Source organism: Mesoplodon bidens (genome assembly GCF_964165515.1).
Source record: "Mesoplodon bidens genome assembly, chromosome: 2".
In the NCBI taxonomy this organism is placed as follows: domain Eukaryota; kingdom Metazoa; phylum Chordata; class Mammalia; order Artiodactyla; family Ziphiidae; genus Mesoplodon; species Mesoplodon bidens.
This window is the reverse complement of record NC_138177.1, coordinates 165251924-165276299: the sequence shown is the minus strand read 5'-3', so window position 1 is coordinate 165276299 and position 24376 is coordinate 165251924. Positions and strand designations below refer to the sequence as shown.

General features: G+C 40.8%; 1 protein-coding gene across 2 annotated transcripts in view; it reads left to right on the top strand.

Moving 5' to 3' along the window:
• Window positions 1-1559: 1559 nt before the first annotated feature.
• Window positions 1560-24376, top strand: part of STX12 (syntaxin 12) — a 35241-nt gene continuing 12424 nt past the window's right edge. Inside the window, exons 1-4 of one of the 2 annotated variants that reach the window (XM_081226377.1) lie at window positions 1560-1775; window positions 14848-14917; window positions 16734-16833; window positions 20982-21119. In XM_081226377.1, coding sequence (XP_081082503.1) covers window positions 1658-1775; window positions 14848-14917; window positions 16734-16833; window positions 20982-21119 — 426 coding nt within the window. In that variant the 5' untranslated portion in view covers window positions 1560-1657. The remainder of the gene's footprint in view (window positions 1776-14847; window positions 14918-16733; window positions 16834-20981; window positions 21120-24376) is intronic. The other variant, XM_081226376.1, reaches the window with a different exon arrangement.

The window sequence follows — 24376 nt, the reverse complement described above, 5'->3', positions numbered from 1 at the left end:
GAGAGATAGCACAAGATAGCCATGGCACAGATGGAAAACCACTTTTTATTTTAGCTGGAGAAAGAAACCAACAATAACAACCACCACTATGTTTTCAATCCTAGGAGAAAAATACCTTTACTGAACTTCACTTTAAATAGAATCAGATGTAAATGGAAACATTCTCAAGACTATTTTTTAGGTAAAAAAGTACAATGTACACGATTTACTATAAGATAGGACATAAAACTATGGATTCTAAGACATCGTATGGTTTTAATAACCAGAATGAGAGGACCCAAATGTCGTCTGTCCTTTTCTAAAGAGAAAAAATTGCTCTTATAAATGGTCCAACGAAAAATAGAGACAGCATTGCTTACAAAATCTCTAAGGCTGAATGCAGGCTCATTCACCCATTTAGGGTCCCCTCCTACACAGGCAAGCAGCTTCCTCTCTTGATCATTCCCCAGAGATTGCAAAGCAGACTGGGGTGAAGTGGGGTGGAGAACACAGGAAACAAACACTGCCAGTTCCCCCTCACTTCTCTCTATCTTGATCTCCTCCCAAAGCAAAATCCTACTCTTGTCTTTCCATCTAACATACACTCACAAAATGCAGTCTTCTATGGGAACATTGAGGTCATACACTCCAAATTACTTAAGAGAATGATTTTAAAAATCTGAGAGTCTAGTTCTCCAAGAAATCCTGGTTTGGGATATAGATGAAGAAGCTATTGGGGAGGGATTTAGATGGAGAATGAATTTGGTAATATGAGAATGCGTTTTAGGGACATAGCAAGATGACAATACAATTAGCTTAGTGTTTGGGTTTTGCAGTCAAATCTCAGAAAAACAAATTAACCTCTATGGTCTTAACTTTCTCAACTGTAAAAGGGAAAATAATAACGCTTGCTCTGTCGAGTTACTTTACTTCAACATTTAAAAAAATCGATTGTCCGTTATCTAGTCTGAAGGTAAAAATATAGTTAGAACATCGTCCCTTGCTGTGAAAGAGCTTATGAACAACTGAATTGCAGTGAGGGGATCACAAATAATACGTGCTCAAGAAATCTTATTATTACCATTTTATTGTTTAGACTAGAAGAGGGGTGGAGGGAGAAATGAAAGTGATTTGTAAACCATAAAAATGCTCCACAAATCCTAACAAAGCCCTGGAGGATGGAAGCAGAGTGAGGAATTTCAGGAGTTTGGTTACGGATTTGGGTTTCAAGGCTGTCGAATTCTCCATATTTGGGCCTGAATGCTCAGAATAGAACAGAATAGGATGTTAGGGCTGAGATCATCTGGTACAATTTTATGCTAATCGAAAAATTCTTGCCTTCTGTCACCGTGCCCTGGCGATAAACAACACCGCCACCTCAGATTCTCCAATCCGAGCTCCAGTGGTATGATGTCATCGCCCCGCCCCGCATCCCCAAGCTCCAGGGCGTCACGTCTCTAAGCTACCGTGCCTACACCAGTTCCAGAGGCGCCTGCGCAATGTGGGGGAGCCAGGGCGGACGTGTGCGCGCTGCGAGGGGGCGGGGCTAGCGCTCACGCAGCTTTATCCCCTTCCCCGCCCTTTCTCTTCCCGGTTTCCCTGTCAGCCTGCTGGTCGGGTCTGGCGGCTGCTTCCGGTAGGAGCGCGGTGCAGGGCGAGTCGGTCTCGGCTCCTCGTCATGTCCTACGGTCCCTTAGATATGTACCGGAACCCGGGGGCCTCGGGGCCCCCGCTCCGGGACTTCAACAGCATCATCCAGACGTGCAGCGGCAACATCCAGCGGATCAGCCAAGCCAGTGAGCCGGGGTACCGGGCTGGGGGGCGGGGGCCGTCCCGGGGACAGGCCCGGGTGAGGCTGCCGGGACGCGGAGCCCGACTAGGGCTACGGCCAGGGCCACACCTGAGGCCGTCTTGGGTGCTCTACTCGGATACGGCGGGCTGCTATCCCCGAGTCTGCCAGGCCCAGGCACCCCGAGGGTCCGGAGCCCCAGCTGCAGCTCGAGTTTCTTCTCAGGAGTTCTGCTCTTACTGTGTTGGGGCCAAGACAGCAGTCCTGACAGCCGCAGGGTGGGAGGGTGTGTGTGTGTCCCCTCCAGAGCAGTGAATGAGTCGACTGGCTCCAGTGGTCAGCCTAGTTTTTCCTGTCATCTGCCTCCCTCCACCCACCTCTCTTTCCTCTTTGGCCAGCTTGGATCGGGAGTTGTTTACTGGTTTAGACTTTACATTCTGCTGAGCTTCTGGCTTCTTGGAAGTCAGAATCTTTCAATTAAGGGAAGTGGAGAGTGCATGTGTTTTGGTGACTTTAATACAGTTCTTCCTGTAAGGAATTTGGAAATCAGATACAATGACTTGTATTCGAGGGGTGAGACGACTTCTACTTTAATAAAGAGAATTCACCCAAAACATTTCAGTTTACATTCTTTTGTCTTTTGTAGCAAAAGATTTGCATGTGTTTTTGGATTTCAAGCCAATGAGGCTTTTGTTTTCCTTCCCCACCTAGTTACTCTTTTGAACAAGCATGATACACAGAGAAGCTCAGGGACATGGCCACAATCACATAGCAAGTAAGACATGGTAGAGGTGGTGGTGGATTTCAGAATGTCATTGCTTGTCTTAAAACTCCCTCCCCACCATTAGGATCTGAATGATACTATAGTTGAATGAGTCAAATACACGTTATTTCTTGATGATGCCTGAAAATTAGCTCAGAGCCTTATAAACAGGAGGTCAGAAGCAGCAACTACTTGGAAAGAATGGTATCATGATCCTTGTTGTTTATTATTGTGTTTTTGTGAGCTTGGCTGTACCCTGTTAATAGGTAGAACTAGTTGGTCCTGAATTACAATTATGTTCTATATTTTAAAGAACAATCTATCACTTAGCTTTTAAATTTAAATATATAATGAGAGAGGGAAGTTTCTGATGGAAAGCGTTTGAATCTGGGCAGTTGGGAAGTGGAAAGAAGAATATGTGGTCTGTTAAATCCAGAAATTTGAAACAAAAATTAATGTGACCACTGGCTAGAAAGTATAGTACTTTGTGTTCCAACTTCCTTTTGTGAGGGAGCTGTAATACAGGTTAGATCAGAATATTCTGGTTCAATACTGAAAGTTTCTTATTGAGGCCAAATGTAATTTTAATGTCTATTTGTGAAATTTTCATTCTGGATGTATTTGAGTATGAGGCATGTAGTATGTATAGGAACTGACATGGATTCCTTCAACAGGGAGCCTGTGGCATACATAATGACTGAAAGGGATCGCTACTATAGAAGAGATATAATAAAATTATAGATATTCAGGAGAGAAAGACACCTTTTTCACTTGGGAGAGGCCGGGGGGGGCATTATTGGCATTTGAGCTAGGTCTGGAAAGATGGTGGAAAGTATTTGAACTTTCAAGAGTAAAGAAGGGAAGAGCGTTCCAGGAGGGAGTAAAATGAACAAGGCATGGTAGTGGGAAAGCATGTGGTGTGTGTAGAAAAGTAGAGTGATTTAATTTGGCTAGACTGGTGGAGTCCAGAAAGTAGTGGAAAGTAGGATTGGAAAGGTAAGTTGGGGCCCAAACATGAAGTGCTTTAATTGGTACACTAAGGGGGTTTGGGTTTAATTCTTTAGAAATGTGTAAATTGAGTTGGAAGGGAGAGAGACTGGAATCAGAGACACCCGTTAGGATCTGAAAATGAAAAGAAGGAAAGGATAGGAGAGGTGTCTGGTGATAGAACTGATAAGGTTTAGCTGTTGATTAGGCATCAGGCTCAAGGGATAGTTGGATTCATTCCATTAATAACATTAATAGCTAACATTTGAGTACATACTGTATGCCAGGCAATATAAGTGCTTTACATGCATTATCTTAATTTTGTAATAACCCTGTGAAGTAAGTACCAATATTATTTCTTTTTATGGGTTAGGAAACAGGCTGAGAAAGGTTAAATAATTACCCAGCTAACAAATGGCAATACCTAAATTTGAAACCAGATCTGTCTCTTATGACCAGCATTCAGCCTTTTTATAATTTTTAATTAATATTACAGTTTTATAGCAGTGAACACTTCAAGTTACAAGTGACTTTTCTTTTTCTTTCTTTTTTTTTTACTCTTCATAGGAAGCTATGGGGAATACCTGAGGCTGTGGAACTTTCTCTTCTTGTGGTGTGTTTGCCTCTCCTGCTAGATTGTTAGTTCCTTTGAAGAAATGGGACATGACTTATTCATCTTTATATTTCTAGTACTTATCTCAGACCCAAGTATATGTTAGATTCATTCATTCACTGTTCAACAAATATTCTATGAGCACCTGCTATGCACTGGGGATGGAGTGATGAGCAAGACAGACAAAACCCTGCCCTGATAGTGTGTGTTTATGTGTGTGTGTTTGTGTATGTGTACATATACACACGTCTGCATACATGCACATGTATAAACAATATTGAGAAATAGTAAGTGCTATGAAGAAAAAAATAAGGGCACAGAGAGTGAGGAGAGCAAGAGGGTGGGTGTGCTATTTTATGTTTTTACATCATTTGGTCAAGGAAGGCCTCTCTGAGGGAGTGATGTTGGAGTAGACACCTGAATGAAGTGAGGGAGAGAACCTCGTGAGTAACTGGGGGAAGGCATCCTAGGCAGAGGGAATAGCAGGAGCAAAGACCTCAGTGCTTTCAAGAATAGCAAGGAGACTAGTGTGGCTGGACTGCAGTTAGAGAAGGGGAGCATGGTAGGAAAAGAGGCCAGGGAGGAAGCCAGGGATCATATCATTTAGGGTCTTGATGCTTAGTAAATTGTATTTAGTAGATTTGAATGAATGAGGTTTCTCTACCATCTTGGAACTCTTCCTGACTCACTTACCTTGTGCTGTGTGGTTCCTGCCACATCTTATGACCCTAGTCAGTGTGAGTTGGAATTCTCCCCTTGGGATTGTTTAGTGAGGCACTGGGAATTTGAAATTGGTAGGGTGACATTGCTTCTACCCACTTATCAGGCTGGTGCCTATCCCCCAGACGTGGCCAGCATACCTAAGTATACAGTCTGAATGTGACCTCCCAGACATATGCCCACATCCATATAGTCCTGCAAGGACCTGTATCTATTGAAAATTTGAGAGAATAGCTATTCTTTTTTCTCAACTGTGGGTTTTTTCACATATGTGGGTTTGGAATTGCTGAGCATATCAGCCAGAAATACAGCAGGCCACTGTGTGAGTTGTTACAGGTACAGCTAAGGTTGACTGCCTGGTACAAGGGGTTGTTATCAGTGTGTGTGGGCTATAGAAGAAAACTGCTTGACTCTGCCTATTGTGAAACGAAGGGTCTGGGCAAGTATTGCTGAGGCAGATATAAGGAAATAACCTTAACAGGCGCCAAGTTATCTCTGAAGAGATTAAAGAACATCATTTCTGTTCTTTAACGTTGCTAATTAAAAAAATAATAATAAATTTATTTATTTATTTATTTATTTTTGGCTGTGTTGGGTCTTTGTTGCTGCACGCGGGCTTTCTCTAGTTGCGGCAAGCGGGGGCTACTCTTCATTGCTGTGTGCGAGCTTCTTATTGTGGTGGCTTCTCTTGTTGCGGAGCACAGGCTCTAGGCGCGCAGGCTTCAGTAGTTGTGGCACGCGGGCTCAGTAGTTGTGGCTCACGGGCTCTAGAGCGCAGGCTTAGTAGTTGTGGCGCATGGGCTTAGTTGCTCTGCAGCATGCGGGATCTTCCTGGACCAAGGCTTGAACCCATGTTCCCAGCATTGGCAGGCGGATTCTTAACCACTGCACCACCAGGGAAGCCTAGCGTTGCTAATTTATTGATATGATTCTGTTTACTAAAAAAATTAAAAGCAGTTGAACTTTTAAAACTGATTATTGTGTGCAATCCTCTGGGTGGTTCTTTCAAAGTTATTTTCATATTGGCCCCTTGCTCTTTATTTCATTGTCCTCCTCATAAGTCTTCATGATCTCAGCCTCTGTAGTCCAGCAGCACAGTCTCAGTGTCTCTGTTCCCATTCTAGTTCATCTGATAAGGCTATCAGCAGTATGTCTAAAGTCCTGTTTTCATTATACCACTCACCTCCTCAAGAGCCTGTGGCAGCTCTCTGTTGTCTGCTGTGTCAGATCTTAACCTTCCACCTTGCTTTCACTGTCTGTCATCTTAACCCAAATTAGCCATATTTTCTACTTCTCTTTGTTACAGGCAGGCTGTTTTTCTTAACATCCCTAAACACAGGGTTTTGCTGCAAGTTTTTGCCCTTTCTGTTCCTCCTTTCTTTAATCTTTCCCTATCTCACTAGCTACCTAAATTATAAAAATCCTTTGAGTTGTGCTTAAATCCTGCCCCTTGTAACTAAGCCTTCCTTTGCTTTTGAAAGAGTGAAGTCAGGAAGAGCCTGGGCCTTAGGCTCAGCAGATCTGTGACTGAGTCCTTGCTCCTCTGTGTTGTACTGTTCACCTTGGGCAGGCTAGTTCCCCTTTCTGTCTGTTACCCCATATGTAAAATGAATGGTGTTGTTAAAGTGGGATGTTTGAAAGTGCCTAGTCTAGTGCCCGGTACATAGTAGACATTCAGTAAATGGTGATATCATTGGTTGAGCCCCCTGCCCCACTATAGTTTAGTAGTTAAGTGAGCAGGCTCAGGAGTCAGACTGCCTGGGTTTGAGTCCTAGATCTGCTTCTTACTACCTATGTAAACATATTGCTCTACCTCTCTATTTCACAGTTTCCTCATCTATAAGATGGAGTTAATGATAGACTCTACTTCACAGGATTGTGAGAATTAAGTGAGGTAATTTATATAAAGTGCTTAAAGCAGTGCCTGCAACAGTGTTTAAGAAATGTTAGCTATCATTTTGTTTTTTTCCTTTGAATTTGCAAGCTTAGCACTTACTTTATTCTGTAGTCTTTAATTCATGCTTTTTGACCTTGTTATTCCAACTGAGAGATTACCATTAGTTTTGTTATGGGGATAGCGATCACGCATTGTACAGCTGTCTTTAGCTTCAGTGCCTGGCACAGCAGTGGATATGTAGTTAGCATTGGATATGTACTTAATTGATTTTATCATTGCTAAGTACATTTTTCTTGGTCTCGAGTTTGATAATAATAGCTATCCTTAATTGAGTTCTTTTAAGTGCCAGACACTGTTCTAAATTTAGCTTCATATTATCTTAGATCATCCTCACAACAAACACATGAAGGTTCTCTTGTTTTTCCCATTTTTTAGGTGAGGAAACTGAGGCACAGAGGAATAGAAACTTTTGCTAGGAAGTGGTGGAACCAGGAATAACACACAGCAGTCTTAACTGAGAGTCTGTGCTCTTAACGAGTTCGTGTCCTGTCATGGGTATGGTAAATAGAAGATTATACCTGTGATGTTTAGTATTCATGTTCAGTTTAGTTTAGAGCTTTACTATTGTAGTATAGCGGCTACTTTTTTTTAAATTTTTTTTATTTTTTAGCTGCATTGGGTCTTCATTGCTGTGCGCAAGCTTTCCCTAGTTGCGGTGAGCAGGGGCTACTCTTTGTTGCGGTGCGCGGGCTTCTCGTTGCGGTGGCTTCTGTTGTTGCGGAGCACGGGCTGTAGGCACGTGGGCTTCAGTAGTTGTGGCACACGAGCTCAGTAGTTGTGGCTCGTGGGCTCTAGAGCGCAGGCTCAGTAGTTGTGGTGCACGGGCTTAGTTGCTCTGTAGCATATGGGATTTTCCTGGACCAGGGCTCGAACCCATGTCCCCTGTTTTGGCAGGCGGATTCTTTTTTGTTGTTGTTGTTGCTAGAAATCTCTCCTGTCTTAGGAAGTTGACAGAGAGATACTTTTTTTTTTTCTTGAATTTTATTTTATTTATTTATTTATACAGCAGGTTCTTATTAGTTATCCATTTTATACATATTAGTGTATATATGTCAATCCCAATCTCCCAATTCATCACACCACCACCCCGTGGCAGGCAGATTCTTAACCCCTGCGCCACCAGTGAAGTCCTATAGTGGCTACTTTTAAAAAGTCAGGTCATTTTCATTGTAGCTTTTCAAAAGCAGTGCAAACCTAATTTTCAAAGACACTGAGATGACCTCATTGTAATAATGACCACATAGGCTATCATTTTCTCATTTAATGTAAATAATGCTCTTTCTTTGAATTTATATTTGCTTGTTTAATATACTGAATTAGAGCATTCGAGTCTCTCAGATGAAGAAATTTTTACCTGTATGTTAGTTGCTTTTGATATGACTATACATTGATTTGGATTAAGGTTCATTTGGAGATTCACATTCTGCCTAAAGTGATATCAGCTAAAAGCACATGAAGAGTGTTCAGTTTAGAGTAGTTCCTAGTGTGGATGTTAGCTGTAATGTGCAATAAATTGATTTGCTTCGTAGTGTTTAAAAATTTTAGCCAGGACATGCTTTTAAAAGTGAGAGGTCAGTGATAGGATAGATTGAGGCCTAGTTTTTTTTTTTTTTTTTTTTTTTTTTTGCGGTACGCGGGCCTCTGTCTGTTGTGGCCTCTCCCGTTGCAGAGCACAGGCTCCAGACGTGCAGGCTCAGTGGCCATGGCTCACGGGCCCAGCCACTCCACAGCATGTGGGATCTTCCCGGACCGGGGCACGAACCCGTGTCCCCTGCATCGGCAGGCGGACTCTCAACCACTGCGCCACCAGGGAAGCCCGAGGCCTAGTTTTAAAAATAACAAAATTGCTTACACAGAATTGAGCCCTAGTCATCTGGTTTCCAGGATTATGTAGCATTTCATAGAGGATAGATACCCAATTATTTTCATCTAAAATATTGTGACAAATCAATCTAAAGTAAAACTTTTATTGACTAGAATGCTTAGCAAAGGAGTTTTCTCATTAACCAAGCTGACCAGAAAACCCTTTTAGATGTAGCCCATTTTGATAAAAATTGTTCCAAGAAGTATCACTGTACTTTTTGACATTTTAAGTACATTCAAGTGAAAATAAGCATGTATGTAAACATTTACACTATTCTATTTCTTTTTGTGCTTTAGGTTTAAGGGATACAGTTCTTAGTTGTAAAACAGATGGGTCATTAAGTCACTATTTTCAAATAAACCCCTGATGTTGGTGGTTATGGAGGGCAGTATACAAAAAAATTATACTTCCAGTAAATGTAGACACCACTGTCTTTATCATTTGAGTTTTTGATACCCGAGTCTTGCTGAAAACTTTTAGGAAAATATCAATATGCAGGAATTTAGATAGAATTGATGGAGGCTTGGATTCATTCTGGTGCTTAACTAGTAAGTGACCCTATAAAGTCCTCCTCCACCCCACCCCCCATCCCAATTCAGGTAATCTCAGCAAACAAAAGAAGTCAGAAAAGTCTAGATAAATAAAAGTTCTCTGCTGAGAATATACAAAGAACAGCTGATTTTCAATTGATTTTTCCCCCCATAGTCTGTAAAGTCCCCTTTGCTCTCTAGGGCATTTAATATGGTTTGATAGACGAGTAACAACTTGAAACTTTGACATACCTCTAGAGTTTCTAAGGAGAATGCTCTATATAAAGACAGTCAGTAAGATGAAATGTTTCCTTGAACTGCCGTACCAGTAACATTTCCCTTTATATGTCACCCTGTAACCAACTATTTTCTGGAGGGGTATGTATGTGTGTGTGGTTATGCAAATACAAAAATGAGTAGAGTGTGGTCAGTGCCATCAGAGGCATATCGTCAGTCCAGTCCCATTTGTACACAGGCAGAGTCTCTCTAAGCCAAACTCTGGCTTAAAAACACTGCTTGGTTACACAGCCTCATTCTGGGACTAGGGTTTCTTCATTATTGCTGAATTTTAGCATTGAGCAGTGGTGGGAGTACTTAGAGATCATTTAGTCCTTACACAGTTGTAATAATTTAATGAATAAAAAGCCCCACACAAATAGTAAGTACTGTGACAAATAGTAAGTACTCAATATATGTTAGTTAAACCTGAATATCATATACAATTGGTGAAAGAGACCCAGCAACATGAAATGACTTGTCTGGTGCCATACATCTAGTTAGTGGTCGAATCTGGCTTAGAGTGTAGGTCTCATTATTCCTAGCTCATGTTTATTCATATCTTCTGCCTTGAAGGTGGCATGACATAAAACAGAGGCTAACTCAATTAATCAGCAATTACTTATTACCCGCTGGGTGCTGGCACTCTGCTGAACTCTGGTGAGTACACAGGAACCTTCCCAAAGGTGGGGGGGAGTCGGGGAAGGGAGCAGGTTAGAGCAAGGGCATCAGCCTATCTGGAGCAGAGAGCTATTAAGTTAGGAAGCTATCAGATAAGCAGGGTGGGGCGAAGTGGAACACTGGGAAACGGAGGCCTGCCCTAAGTCACTACGTTCTGTGTATTTCCTTTAAGCATCAACCTTTTGAGAGAACCTAGTGTGGCATAAAAAATACAGTTATTGGAATTAGCCCTCCTGGGTTTGAATTCTGGTTTTTATGACACTCTGCTCAAAACCATCAGTGGCCTCACATTTCTTTAAAATTCGAAGTCCTTGCTCTAGTTTACAAGGCCCTATGTAATCTGGCTCCCCTCTCTCTCTTACCTCTCTTTTGCTCCCTCTAGGCCTCCTGTGCCTCCATCACGACAAGTGCTCTTGCCTTGTGGATTTTGTGCTTAATGCTCTCTGCTAGAGAGCTCCCCCAGTAATTTCGCATGGCTTGACCTTTCACTTCCTTTAGGTCTCTGCTCTGTGTCACCTTATCAGAGAAGCCTTCTCTGACTGCCCTGTGTAAACTAGTACCCTCTCCCTACCAGCCTTTACCTGAATTTATTTTTCTTTATAGCACTTATCACCACCTGATATATGCTTATTATCTCCTTTCCTTAAAATGTAAGCTTCTTGAGAGCAATATCTTCTAGAGCATATAACAGTGTAGAGTAGGTATTCTAAATGAATGAATGAATGAGTTTTTTAACACTCAGTGTGAGCCTCAGTGTGCCCATCTGTAATAATGCTTATTTAATAAGATAATACTTATCAAGTGTGAAGGAAAAACACTTCTGTGTTTCCTCCACTGTCAATACTTCTGACACCAGATGTGTGGATTTACCACACACCAAGCAATTATCAGATTCTCTGGACTTCAATTGGGTGTCCTCCAATTTAACTCAATTCTGACACTACCTGGAGTTAGCATCAGATTCCACAAATTAAGGGCTTAGTCCCACAAGACTCCCCCCACCCCACCCCCTTCAGATGCCAATCGTAAGTTCAAGTTCTTATCTGTGCTTCTGACCAGTGAGCCATATTGGAGGTTCCCATGAGCCCCTCCTCAGGTTCAGCTAGTTTGCTAGCCCAGCTCACATAACTCAGGAAAACATTTACTTACTAGATTACTGGTTTATTATAAAAGGATATAATTCAGGAGCAGCCAGATAGAAGAGATGCCTAGGGCAAGGTATGTAGGAAGAGCTCAGAACTTGCATGCTCTCTCTGAGCGCTGATACCCTCCCCACATCTCCATGTGTTCACCAGTCCGGAAGCTCATCAAATCTAGTTCAAGAATTTATAGAGTTTAATCTGCGCTTCCTCACCCCCACCCCCCCACTGCCCTTCCAGAGGTTGGTGGGTGGGACTGAAAGTTCCAACCTGATAATCACTTGGTCTTTCTGGTGACTAACCCCACCCAACCTAAGCCTATCAGGAGCCCTACCCTATGTCACTTCAATAGGTAAACTCAGTATGTTCCAAAGGAACCCTTTATGAATAACGAAAGACACTACTATCACTCCGGAAATTCCAAGGGTTTTAGGAGCTTTATGCCAAGAACTGGGGACAAAGACCAAATATATTTTTTATTATACCACATCAAGTATGTAGCCCAGTGTCTGGCACATGGTGAATGCTCAGTAAATGCTAACGTCTGTCCTCTTTCTTAAATTATTTGTTCGGCCACCCAGTAGATAGCTTTGATTCTGATTCCCATTTGACTTAGGTAAGAAGGACATTATACATCTTAGTGATGAAAAATGATTATTTATATCTTACATAGTGTTTTTTTAGCAGAATGCAGTATTTTATAGTGCTTACATTTTCCAATGGAACCAATAAGCTAAAAACCCTCATTTAATAGAATAGATATATTTTAGGAAAGTTTGTCAAAAGGCAACTTTTTAATCAAGTGAATTCTATATTTCTGTTGTAAAAGTGGAGTTATAGTTTTACTTAAAAAATGGTCTCAAAATAAGATAAAATCATAATTTGAAGTGTTACAAACCAATATATTCTTGACTTTGCAAAATTTTGCTTTGTTACACCCATGATGACACAGGGATTTGGGCTAGGGAGTGTTGACCTAAAACAAAGAGACTGCCAGATATTTCTCCAGCAAAGAGGGGTTTATTCACGATCAGCAGAGAGTTGCAGTTTGGGGTCTGCAATCATGGCTAGCCAAGTGGAAGTCCCCTCCTGGCAAGGGAAGGGGAAAAGGAAGTTGGGAGGGGTATAGCAAACAAAGAGTCCATGGCTTTTCATTGGCTGAGAGGAGTCTTCTTCATAGCAGTTGGGCTTGGCTGTTGTGGCAGGGTGTGCGAGCTCCCCCTTCTGGTCTCCCAACTCTGTTTAACTGAGGTTTCTGTTTATTAATTTTTTACAGGAGAAATAACTCGTACATGCTGCTAAGGACTAGGTTGTTCAGTTTCTACTTAGGAGAAGAGTCACCCAGCAATCACCTAGAAGATTTTGCTTAATTATTGTTTCTTAACAGACTTAGAGGCTATTAACACATCTGTGTTTTTGTAAGGTAATTGGTACTTAATAAACTTCAGCTTGCCTTTTTACTACCCTTGGTGACCGAATTAGGGCCAAGGTTATGACTCTGACCCCCAAATTTTGTTATTTAAGAAGCATCCTATCATAAGGAACAATTAATTTTTATTTTTATTTATTAATTTTTTAAAAAGTATTCATTTAGGTTGCACTGGGTCTTAGTTGCAGCAGGTGGGCTCCTTAGTTGCAGCTCACGGGCTCCTTAGTTGTGGCACGTGGGCTCCTTAGTTCTGGCGTGCGAACTCTTAGTTGCGGCATGCATGTGGGATCTAGTTCCCTGACCAGGGATCGAACCTGGGCCCCCTGCATTGGGAGCACGGAGCCTTAACCACTGTGCCACCAGGGAAGTCCCAGGAACAATTAATTTTTAAAATTTAAAATTCTAAAAAGTGCAATTTCGTTTTCACTGGACATTGAAGCCTTGTTTATATATTGTTCCTATGAGATATGTACAAATGATACAGTATGCATTGGTTTCCTCCTCTTCTTCCACTAAGCCAGTCATTTAGCAGTCTGGTGTTTCACAGGTGAAACTTGGGCATTAATCCTGAGAGGGTAGGAAAGGCCCTCACAAAGGACAGTGTCTTTTGGCTAGAGGAGCCATATATTACCTATTGTGTTATAGTATCTCTTGAAGTTCTAGTGAAACTTGAAGATAATTAATTGTGTTTCCCCTGGGCAAAAAGTATTCTATTATTGTGTTTCGTATTCCAACTACTTGCAATAGAAGACAGGGAATGCTCTTAAAATGCAAGCGTGCAAACAAACAAAAAAGTCGTACAATAAAATTCCAAGCTCTGCAAATGAATGAATGAAGGAAGGAAGGAATCTCCATCGTCCTCCCTGCCAACCAGAAAAAGGAAATAGAAAGCAGGACATGGGAAATCAGGGGCTCTGTTCCTGTTGCAGAAGTCAGTGAGGGACAAGGGTGTTCAGATTCCCAGGCAGGCTGGTGTTTCTCCTTATTGAGAGATAATCCATTCCTCTGCTTTCCTAGTCCAGGGTTAGGGGCTTAAACATCTAGGATTCAAACATGACCTTTCCAAATCTTAGCACAATATCTAGGTAGAGTAATCTGAACAAAACGATACACTGGTTCTCTACAGACAGCGTAGTTAAAACATAGGCATTGCAGTCTGATGTACCTGGGATTGATTTTTTTGCCCTGCTACTTTTTGTGTGCCCTTATATAAGATATTTAACTTCTTTAAATATATTTCCTCATCTGCACAGTGAAGATACATCTACTCCAGACTGTTGCTATGAAAATTAATAAGATTATGTATACAAAGCTCCTAATATAGTAATTGGCACATAGAGGTGCTCAATTAGTGGTAACTTATTAATAATAAGTGTACATTGTCTTTCCAAAAATGTTTGCCGTATAAAATATTGTGTATTAGTGAATTTAAATTTTTATTGTTGTGAATTGATATTTGGTATCAAGGCCATTCCAAAAGCGATGAACATTTTAACCAGTGCCATGGGAAATCTGGCAAAATGTGGGAGTTCTCTGGGAGTGACGAACAAAACCACCACCCTCTACTTAGTGGCACAGTTACTCTAGAGGAGAAAGGCGGACCTTATAAGTAGGTTTAGATGGGAATATATATGCCAAGGTCTTGATCATAGCATGCTTTCTATTAGTTGTATGTACTTATTCAGGATGTGGAGAGAGACCAGTGATCTGAGAATTAGGATGCTCGTGATGAATGTATTTTTCTTTTTCAAAAAAATTTATTTATTTTATTTATTTATTTTTGGCTGTGTTGGGTCTTCATTGCTGAGTGGGGGCTACTCTTCGTTGTGGTACATGGGCTTCTCATTGCGGTGGCTTCTCTGTTGCGGAGCACGGGCTCTAGACGCGTGGGCTTCAGTAGTTGTGGCACACGGGCTTCAGTAGTTGTGGCTCGCGGGCTCTAGAGCGCAGGCTCAGTAGTTGTGGTGCACGGGCTTAGTTGCTCCACGGCATGTGGGATCTTCCCGGACCAGGGCTCGAACCTGTGTCCACTGCATTGGCAGGCGGGTTCTTAACCACTGCGCCACCAGGGAAGCCCTGTATTTTTCTTCTCAATAAATCTTTTTTTCTTCTCTCCCCAGCTGCTCAGATAAAGAATTTGATGAGCCAACTAGGAACTAAGCAAGATTCAAGCAAGCTACAGGAAAATCTGTGAGTAGCTTCCTAACAAGGTTGGGATTTGTGAGGGCCTTTTGGGGATACACTTAATACCCTTGCTGCCTGGCAGCTGAGGTTTCAGGCCTGTGAAATCAGAATGAGAGGCAGTGGGATATGAGGTCATAGCTGGATCTAGAAGGGGAGCAACAAAATATATTAATGGGTTGTGATCTCCGTTGCCTCACAGAGTCCTTGAACGCTGCTTCTTTCCTCCCTTGGGCAGTTTAGCAGAACAATTTAAGGAAGCAGAGAGGGAATCCCTACCACTCTTAAACTACATTCTGCCTAAATGAGCTTCCTTGTTGGCAGAGGCCTCCTGATGATCTACAGCGCTCGGGTAATCTGGTTAGATTTCCAACTGTCTATCATATTAGAAAAATGTATTCAGAATGACCCGAGGAGAGTCTGAGGGAGAGAATAGTGGAATAGATTCTTTTTATTATGTCCTTGACTCCATCTCTGCTTTTAGAAGTTCTAGTTTTCATCTTTAACACACACTGAACAATATTCTTTGTTTCCTGTCCTAGACATTGTGAAGTGAGAGGATGACTTACTACTTTGAGCTTTTTCCAGGGAGATGTGAGATAGCTCTGGGAATGTTAGTACTGTCTGCGATGCTCAGGCTTCTGATTGACTTGCCTCTTGGGGTTTTTTTGCTTGTTTGTTTGTTTTGTCTCCCTCTTGGTTTTGACTCCCTTGTTTTATTTATTTATTTATTTGTTTATATTTTTTTATCTTGGAGGCCCCTTTGCAGTGAAAAAAATGTTAGTAATTAATGGTGTGGTTTCCCTGTCCTCCCTTAAACCCTTTGTAGAAATGGCCAGATAGTAGAGGAAACCATGACTAAAGGAGCCTTTTTTATATTTCTACTACCTTTCAATCCCACTTAATATAGCACACATTCTTCCCTCTTTAATTTCCTTCCCCCTCTGCTCGTTACATTTTTTTACACAGTATAGGGCTTCTTTGTTTTGGAGGGAAGAGCCAGAAAGTCAGGCCTAAGGGACAGGTAGGGAGCCAAGGATAAATAGGGAGCCAAGGATAAAGCTGAAAAAGCATGAGCTTTAAGCAAGAGCGTGGGAGTAGATCTTTGGAGGTTGTTCCCTAGGGTGGAAGCTGTGCTTCTAATGCACATTTCATCCAACCTCCAGTGCCTGGATTCTGTCACTAGTCAGTGGACTGTGACAGACAGAACCCATGCAGAACTCCTGGGCAAATCAACATGAGAGTTTTGAGAGAGCATTCAGTGTGTTAAAACTATTAGATTGGGCTTCCCTGGTGGCGCAGTGGTTGAGAGTCTGCCTGCTGATGCAGGGGACATGGGTTCACGCCCCGGTCTGGGACGATCCCACATGCCACGGAGTGGCTGGGCCTGTGAGCCATGGCCACTGAGCCTGCGCTTCCGGAGCCTGTGCTCTGCAGCGGGAGAGGCCGCAGCAGTGAGAGGCCCGCGTACCACAAAAAAAAAAAAAACCAAAAAAAAAAAAAACTGTTAGATTGAGGTGTGGGGGCAGTTGCTCTTCTTCTATCAGAACTGCTGAGAATGCTTTTCCTTCCTCCCCAAGGAGCTAAAATACCCAGTCAGCAGGTTTCATTGAGGCAGGTTCTTTCTACTCAGTAATATGAAGACGACTTGAGGTGAGTATGACTGGGTAGTATTTCTGGAATTTTGTTATGAACCTGGGCATCTAGGAACCCATTTCTTCAAGTGCCCTTTCATTCCCTGCATTGTGAGACACTCTGAGAACGAACTGATACCAACAGCTCTCAAGAAGTGAGAATATCCTAAAACATATCTTTTCTCTCTTAGGCAACAGTTACAACACTCTACAAATCAGCTTGCCAAGGAAACAAATGAATTACTGAAGGAATTAGGGTCCTTGCCCCTTCCTTTATCTACTTCAGAACAGGTTGGTATTTTGTGGGGTTTTGGCTTGTTTTTTAATAAGAAAGGACTTTGCTTTTGTGGAGAGGCAGTGTGTGAAACAAAAATAACTTGGCCTTTGGTTCTAGATAGACCTTCTCTGAACCTCAGTTTCCTTTTTCATAAAATGGATAAGTGTCTGTTGTGACAACAGGAAGAATGTACGCACCAGATCTTGCAAAGTGCCTAGCATTTAGTAGGTACTCAATATGGGTAGCGGCTGCTGTTATTAGTAATAATATATTAGTAAAATGGGTTTAACTGGAGAAGAATGTCCATGTTTGCATCTTGTTGGGGTTTGACCTGCAGCTTTATGCTTTCAGGCTTGATCCTAGTTTTCTTGTATCCTGTATCTATAAATTTCAAGCAGACATCTTTTATATTTTGTAGCCACTTTCATGTCACATCATGAATCATTTATAGGTCTCAGGTTGAGGAAATGCTCAGGGAAATAGATTCCTCTATTCAAGTCATTTTCTTCAGTGGCCATTTAAATCCTTTAAAACCACACAATTTTTACTGGAATTCATTGTTCCCTTGATATGCCGTGCCTTTTCTTCAGACGTTCCTGAAGTCAGACGTGCCCCCTCCATTGTGGCTTGACTTTTTAATCTATTATTCATGGTCTGCCTCAGATCCTCTCTCTTCCAGGGCAAAAACCTTCTCCATCTATCTTAGCCTATTATGATTCTATTTTGCTTTTAGTTTCTGTACCATTCATGGGAGCACTTAACTTACATTTCTTTTTATTATTGAATTCTTTAAATGATGGTATCCTATCTCTGATGGCTCTAAAGATGAAGCCTACCACCTCCCTATCCCGGGTTGTCTGCGCATTGTGGCTATTGGAACATAAAACAATTTTAGTGTGTTGTGATCATCATTTATAAAAATGAAACAAAGTAGAAATATCAGAGTGTGTAACCATGTAATAAGAGTAATACTGTTAGTGAAACTTTCATACATATTTATATATATGGTGCTAGGTCAAGATGTCACATTCTTATTCTGTGTCTCCATCAGAAAAGTTTGAAAATCTTCAGTTTAACCCATTCCTGGCAAGTCGTTTAATGAAGTATATGTTCAGTCTTTGGAGTTTTGGCATCCCCTTGCACAAAAGAAAAGAACCAAAACTAGGTGCTTTTGTCATCCTGCTACAAAGTAGTAATCTTAATGTAATCACCCTTTGACTATCCACATGTGCTGTTTGTTTTGTTACTCATGCTGATATTTCACCTACGACCAGTTCCCCCTTGCCATTCATTATCTCAAATTGTTCCCAAATCACCCCTTTCCTCGTCCCAGCTGTGCACTTAGGGAATACACACTTGCAGATAGTTTTAGCAGTAATAAAAAGGGAGTCTAAGAGTCTGATGTAAACAGAGTATTGAAAGTACTTAAGTGTTAAATAGTAGCCTAAGCAAAATATAAAGTTCAATCTGCTTAAAAATAAATCTAATGTATTCCAAAATCAAATAGAATTTATTTTTGGATTATGCATGCTCTTGTTCCCTTACGTTATCTTGGATCATTAAGAACATGAAATAAATCTACAGACATATTCTCTCTGGTGAAATACAAATCCTTGATTCCCTTCCTCCTGTTGTGCTGAATATTCTTTTCCCTTTCAATTGTTTCTTTATCTGATTAATCTTAGCCCTGTCACCCATCTTTTTGTTACTGGACTATCAAACCATACATCCTACTCTCAGCATTTTTCTCATACTTATGTGCTATCATCAGTAATCTTCTAGTTGCTAAATCCAGTGGCCTTTTTTGAGTTTATTCACTTTTCTTTGTTTCATTTGATCCTCTTGCCCATCCTGTCTTCACTGAAAATTTCTTCTTTCCATGATCTCTGTAGTAAAGCCTACAAAGTAGTTTTCATGTCTCTCAACTCTGGTGATCCCTTTCTGGCCTATTTTCTCTTACCCCAGGTTGAGTCTCAGCCTCCTTCTCTGACTTTATATCTGCCTAGAAGTGGCTGTGCCCCAAGGCTCTGCCATTGATCCTGTAATTTTATTACTCTATGCTTTCTCCCTCAGGAATCTTTTCTGTTGTACTTTTATGAGCTTCCTGTCACCTTTATGAACATGATCCCCAGATCTTTTTCAAGCCCTAGCCCCTAAACCTCTAAGTATTTGGCCCATATTGCCAATTCCTGCTCTGACATCTCCTCTTGAATATGCTGCCTTCATCTAAAATTTAATGTGTTATCTTATACGGAATTCCTCCTGTTTCACCCAAACCCCTTAACTAAGCTGATTAACAATGCTTATTGTCATAAAAAAGTTTGTGCCTTTTGACCTAATGTTCCCACTCATGCAAATGTGTCTGCGTTCTAAGAAGAAGAAACCAACTATATACTCCGGAGCCAAATTTCCTGGATTTAAATTCTACCCCTGCCATTTACTGTGTAATCATAGGCAAATTGCTTAACCTCTCTGTGCCTCATTTGTCTGATCTGTAAAATAGGTACAATAAGAGTACCTAATTTATAGGTTGATGTATGGATTAAATGAGTTATTATATAAAGTACTTATAACAGTACTGGTACATGATAAGCACTGTATAAATATTAGCTGTTACAATGGGGCTCACTTTAGCTTTATTTATACTGGTTAAAAATGGAACAGTCTAGAAGGAATGTTTACCTAAAATTTACTAGATCAACTTGATGGAGTATTATATAACAAAGACCATAATTGTGAAGAGTACGGTAACATGGAAAACGTTAATGATATACTTAAAAGATCGTATTTTTGTATAGTGAGATTGGGGAGTGATGGGTTTTTTTCTCCCTATTGTTATAATGTTTATGTAAAAATTAAAATACAAGAAAAGGGATAAAAAGTCCCTTATCTGAATTTGCTTTCAGTATTACCATCACTCTCCCAGGTGTGAAATTTGGCTCATCCCTTGACTTTATACCCCTTTCCCCACAGCCAGTCACATAATATTTCTTAGGTTCATTTCTTTGTGTTCCCATTACTGATACCACGTCTTTCTAACCTTAAATCTAGATTATTGTAGTCATCTTTTTGACTTGTTTCTTTTTCCCATTCCATCACCATCACGGACTAATTTTTCTAAGTTATCATTTTGTACCCATCGTGTTCTCCACACAGAAATCTTCGTTGCTCTATGTTCTGTAGAGGTTGAATCCCAAACTCATTATCTTGGCATTTAAAACCTGCAGTGACCACCCCCTTTCCTGCTTTTCCAATTTTATCTTTTAGCTATGCTCATGAAAAAGCCTTTGGTTCCAGCCAAACTATCTTTTTCTAGACCTTCTGCAAATTTCTGCCACCATGCCTTTGCTCACACTGTTCCCTTGCCTGGATTCGCCTTATTACCCCTTCTCTCTGCTCTTCACGCCTTACTCTTCCTTCAGTGCCCACCTCCTCTGGAGGCCTTTTGATCACTTAGATTCTTACTGATTATACTTGCCTCTGTATAATGTGTACAGTACTCTGTATGGTACTAATTGAATATAGCAGTTATTTGTATTGATTTGTTATTTGTATATCTAAATTCTTTATCTCCAAATAGATGATAAGCTGTCTGAGGTCAGGGGTGACTTTTTACTTCTGTGTTCTCAGCACACAGCCAGTGCTCTCAGTATGTGTTTTTTGAGACGTAGTATCAGTAAGCTTAGTAAAGGTAGCTTGTAACTCTACAAAGTAGTTTTCAGGTTCTCAAAGATTTTGAACCTCACTACAGTGTGAAAGAAAATGATTCCATGGTTTTCAGGTAAGCTGTGAACTCAGTATAGATGAATACAGTTTTAACATTTTAGCAAGAAAACAATCTCTGTTGGGTATTCTGCTTTTAGATTCTCCTGGGAACGAACATTTTGAATTGTGGTTCCCTCTGAGATTCCCTTACCAGGTAAATGATACCCAATTCCCAGGTTTGTCAGAATGAAAGAAGGAAAACTCTGACTTGGCCTATACTATTAACCAGGGATTTGAGTTAGAAAAGGACAAATTTATTAATTTAAGGAAGAGCCCATTTCATAGTAATTTTCCTAGTTGGAACTCTTTAGGAGGTATAATTTTGCTTTTAATGGGAATTAAAACCAAATGATTCTGGGTTAATGTGAAATTTCAAGTTCTTATTTAATTTCCTTAGCGCCAGCAGAAACTTCAGAAGGAACGTCTCATGAATGACTTCTCTGCAGCCTTAAACAATTTCCAGGCTGTGCAGAGAAGGGTATCTGAAAAGGAAAAGGAGAGTATTGCCAGAGCAAGAGCTGGATCTCGTCTTTCTGTAAGTTTATTTCCAAAAGAAGACCTTTGCAAATTTCAGAATGTTCTTTCCTAAGTTTTAAAAAAAATTTTGACCATTTTCTTTGTTTACTATCCCTCCAAATAATAAACATAGACATTAGCTGCTGTGAAAATGTCAGATTGGTATACCCTTTGTTTAAAAAAAAAGTATACATATGGTCACTTTGTACACTAGACTAGAAAGGAATGTGTCCAAAGATTTACAAAAGTGACAGGTAGAATTGTGTGTAATTTTCTTTTTCCTTTTTTCTTGTCATGTTGATCTTATGTTAAAAACTTAAAAAAAGAAAAAAGAATACATCTGTTTCTTAGAATATCGCAGGCTAGGTTATTTGGACTAGCCTTCTCTTTGAAAAGAATTAACAAATACTAGATTTTAACAACCCAACTTCTTAAAAATATTAAGAACCATGAAAATATTAAGGTCAAAGTCTAAGAGAAGGTGTGAACCCATAGACATAAGCAGAGCACTGAAGCTGCTTTTCCACTGAGTATATTCACTGAGGGCCAACCTAGATTCAGTTTCGATGTCCTCATGGCATGAAGGGGGACAAAAGTCAAAGCCAGGAGTCCATGCATGGTGGATAATCTAAAAGAAGGTACCCCTCAAATTAAACTGGGCCCTAAAAAATGAAAAGTAAGCCCTCCTTTCCCCTAGCAGACTGCAAAAAAGATCGCATTAGCACTGAGGATGGCAGGAGGGAGGGGAAATCCAGACAGTAAGTTGTACCACAAAGTAACCTTCAGGCAGATTTACTGCCCAAATTCTACCTGAATGGTCCAAAAGCCTAAAGCTTCAAGTAGTCCTGGTCTGGTTGAGTACCTACGTGCCAGACAGAAACAAATACAAATCCGCTCTGTTTAGACACCTTAAAGAATACCCTAAAGAATACCCTCAAATAATTTTTGAAGTGTAGTGAGCAGCCCAGGGTACACAAATAAACAAATAACCCTGGACAAAAACTAGTAGAGGGCTTCCCTGGTGGTGCAGTGGTTGAGAGTCCGCCTGCTGATGCAGGGGACACGGGTTCGTGCCCCGGTCTGGGAAGATCCCACATGTCGCGGAGCGGCTGGGCCTGTGAGCCGTGGCCTCTGGGCCTGCGCGTCCGGAGCCTGTGCTCCGCAACGGGAGAGGCCCGCGTACCGCAAAAAAAAAAAAAAAAAAAAAAAAAACAACTAGTAGAAACAAAAGTGAGGTGAAATAGACCTATAAAGACTTAATATATTAGAATTATAAGATAACTATACTTATTGGGTTTAAAGAAACAGAAGATCTTGAATACATCTGCAGGAAGCAGGAAACTACAAAAAGCTTTGTAAAGAGTCAAAAGACTTTCTAGAATTGAAAAATATAATGTGGAAATTAAAAACTTAACGGGTGTGTGGTTTAACTAGAAAATAGGTTAGAAGATATTATCCAGCATGTAGGACAGAGGGTTAAGAAGTTAAATAGGGAAGAAAGGTTATGAGAAATGGAGACTGAAGTAAAAGGATCTAAAATAGTTTTTTTTAAAATAAATAAATAAATTTATTTATTTATTTATATTTGGCTGCGTTGGGTCTTTGTTGCATGCGGGCTTTCTCTAGTTGTGGCGAGTGGGGGCTACTCATTGTGGTGTGCAGGCTTCTCATTGTGGTGGCTTCTCTTGTTGCGGAGCATGGGCTCTAGGCACACAGGCTTCAGTAGTTGTGGCACACGGGCTCAGTAGTTGTGGCTCGCGGGCTCTAGAGCGCAGGCTCAGTAGTTGTGGCGCACGGGCTTAGTTGCTCCGCGGCATGTGGGATCTTATTGGACCAGGGCTCGAACCTGTGTCCCCTGCACTGGCAGGCGGATTCTTAACCACTGTGCTACCAGGGAAGTCCCTATAATAGTTTTAATTAGAGTTACAGAATGAGGGTAGAGCAGACATAGATCAGAAGTCATATTTGAAGAGATAGTGGCTGGTAATATTTCAGAACTGATGAAAGTCACTAATCTACAGTTTCAAGAACCCCAAGAAGGATAAATTTAAAAACTCTCATTCTAGGTATATCAAAGAGAAACTTCAGAACACCAAAGACAAAGAGAAAATCATAAAAATAGCCAGGGAGGGCTTCCCTGGTGGCGCAGTGGTTGAGAGTCCGACTGCCGATGCAGGGGACACGGGTTCGTGCCCCGGTCCAGGAAGATCCCACATGCCGCGGAGCGGCTGGGCCCGTGAGCCATGGCCGCTGAGCCTGCGCGTCCGGAGCCTGTGCTCCGCAACGGGAGAGGCCACAACAGTGAGAGGCCCGCGTACCACAAAAAAAAAAAAAAAAAAAAAGTAGCCAGGGAAACAATAGAATATCTTCAAAGGTGCAATAGTTAGACTTCTCAACAGCAACAATTGAAGCCAGTAGAGTGTTGTCTTTAATGTTATGAAGGACGATAATTGCCTCCCTAGGATTCTAATCCCAGTGAAAATAGATAACCAGAATGAGGGCTAATTAAAGACGTTTTCAGTCAAAAGAGAGTTTGCTATCAGCACACCTTACTTAAGAACATTCTAAAGAATGAACTTCAGGCAGAAGGAAGGTGATCCCAGATAGTAAGTCTGAAAAGCAGAAAGGAGTAAGAATGAAGAAAGTGGTAAATATGTGAAAAGACAAATCACAAACAGGGAGAAGATACTGCTATTTGTACAACTGACAAAAGACTGGTATCGAGAATATATAAAGAATTCTCAGGAATCAACATGAAAAAGACACAACCCAACAGAACAATAGTTTGTTAAACTTTTTGATTTCAGGGCCCCATTATACTCTTAAAAATTATTAAGGACCCCAAAGAGCTTTTGCTTGTATGAAGGATATCTATTGATATATATTGTATTAGAAATTAAAACTGAGAAGTTTATAAAATGTTTATTATTTCATTTACAAATAATAATAAACCCATTACATACTAACATAAAAATATAAATGAGATTTTAATTAATACTGCTTTTCCAAAACAATAAAAAAAGTTTTAGTGAGAAGAGTGGCATTGTTTTCATTTTTGCAAATCTTTTTAATATCTGGCTTGACAGAAGGAAGCTAGATATTCATACCTGCTTCTGTATTCAGTCTGTTATGATATGTTGTTTTGGTTGAGGTATCTGAAGAAAATCCAGCCTCACAGAGGTAAGTAACTGGAAAAGGAAGGAGTATTTTAATTTTAACCTCTTCAGATCATTGTTGATATTTTTCCTTGATACTACATCAAAACTGGACAAAACT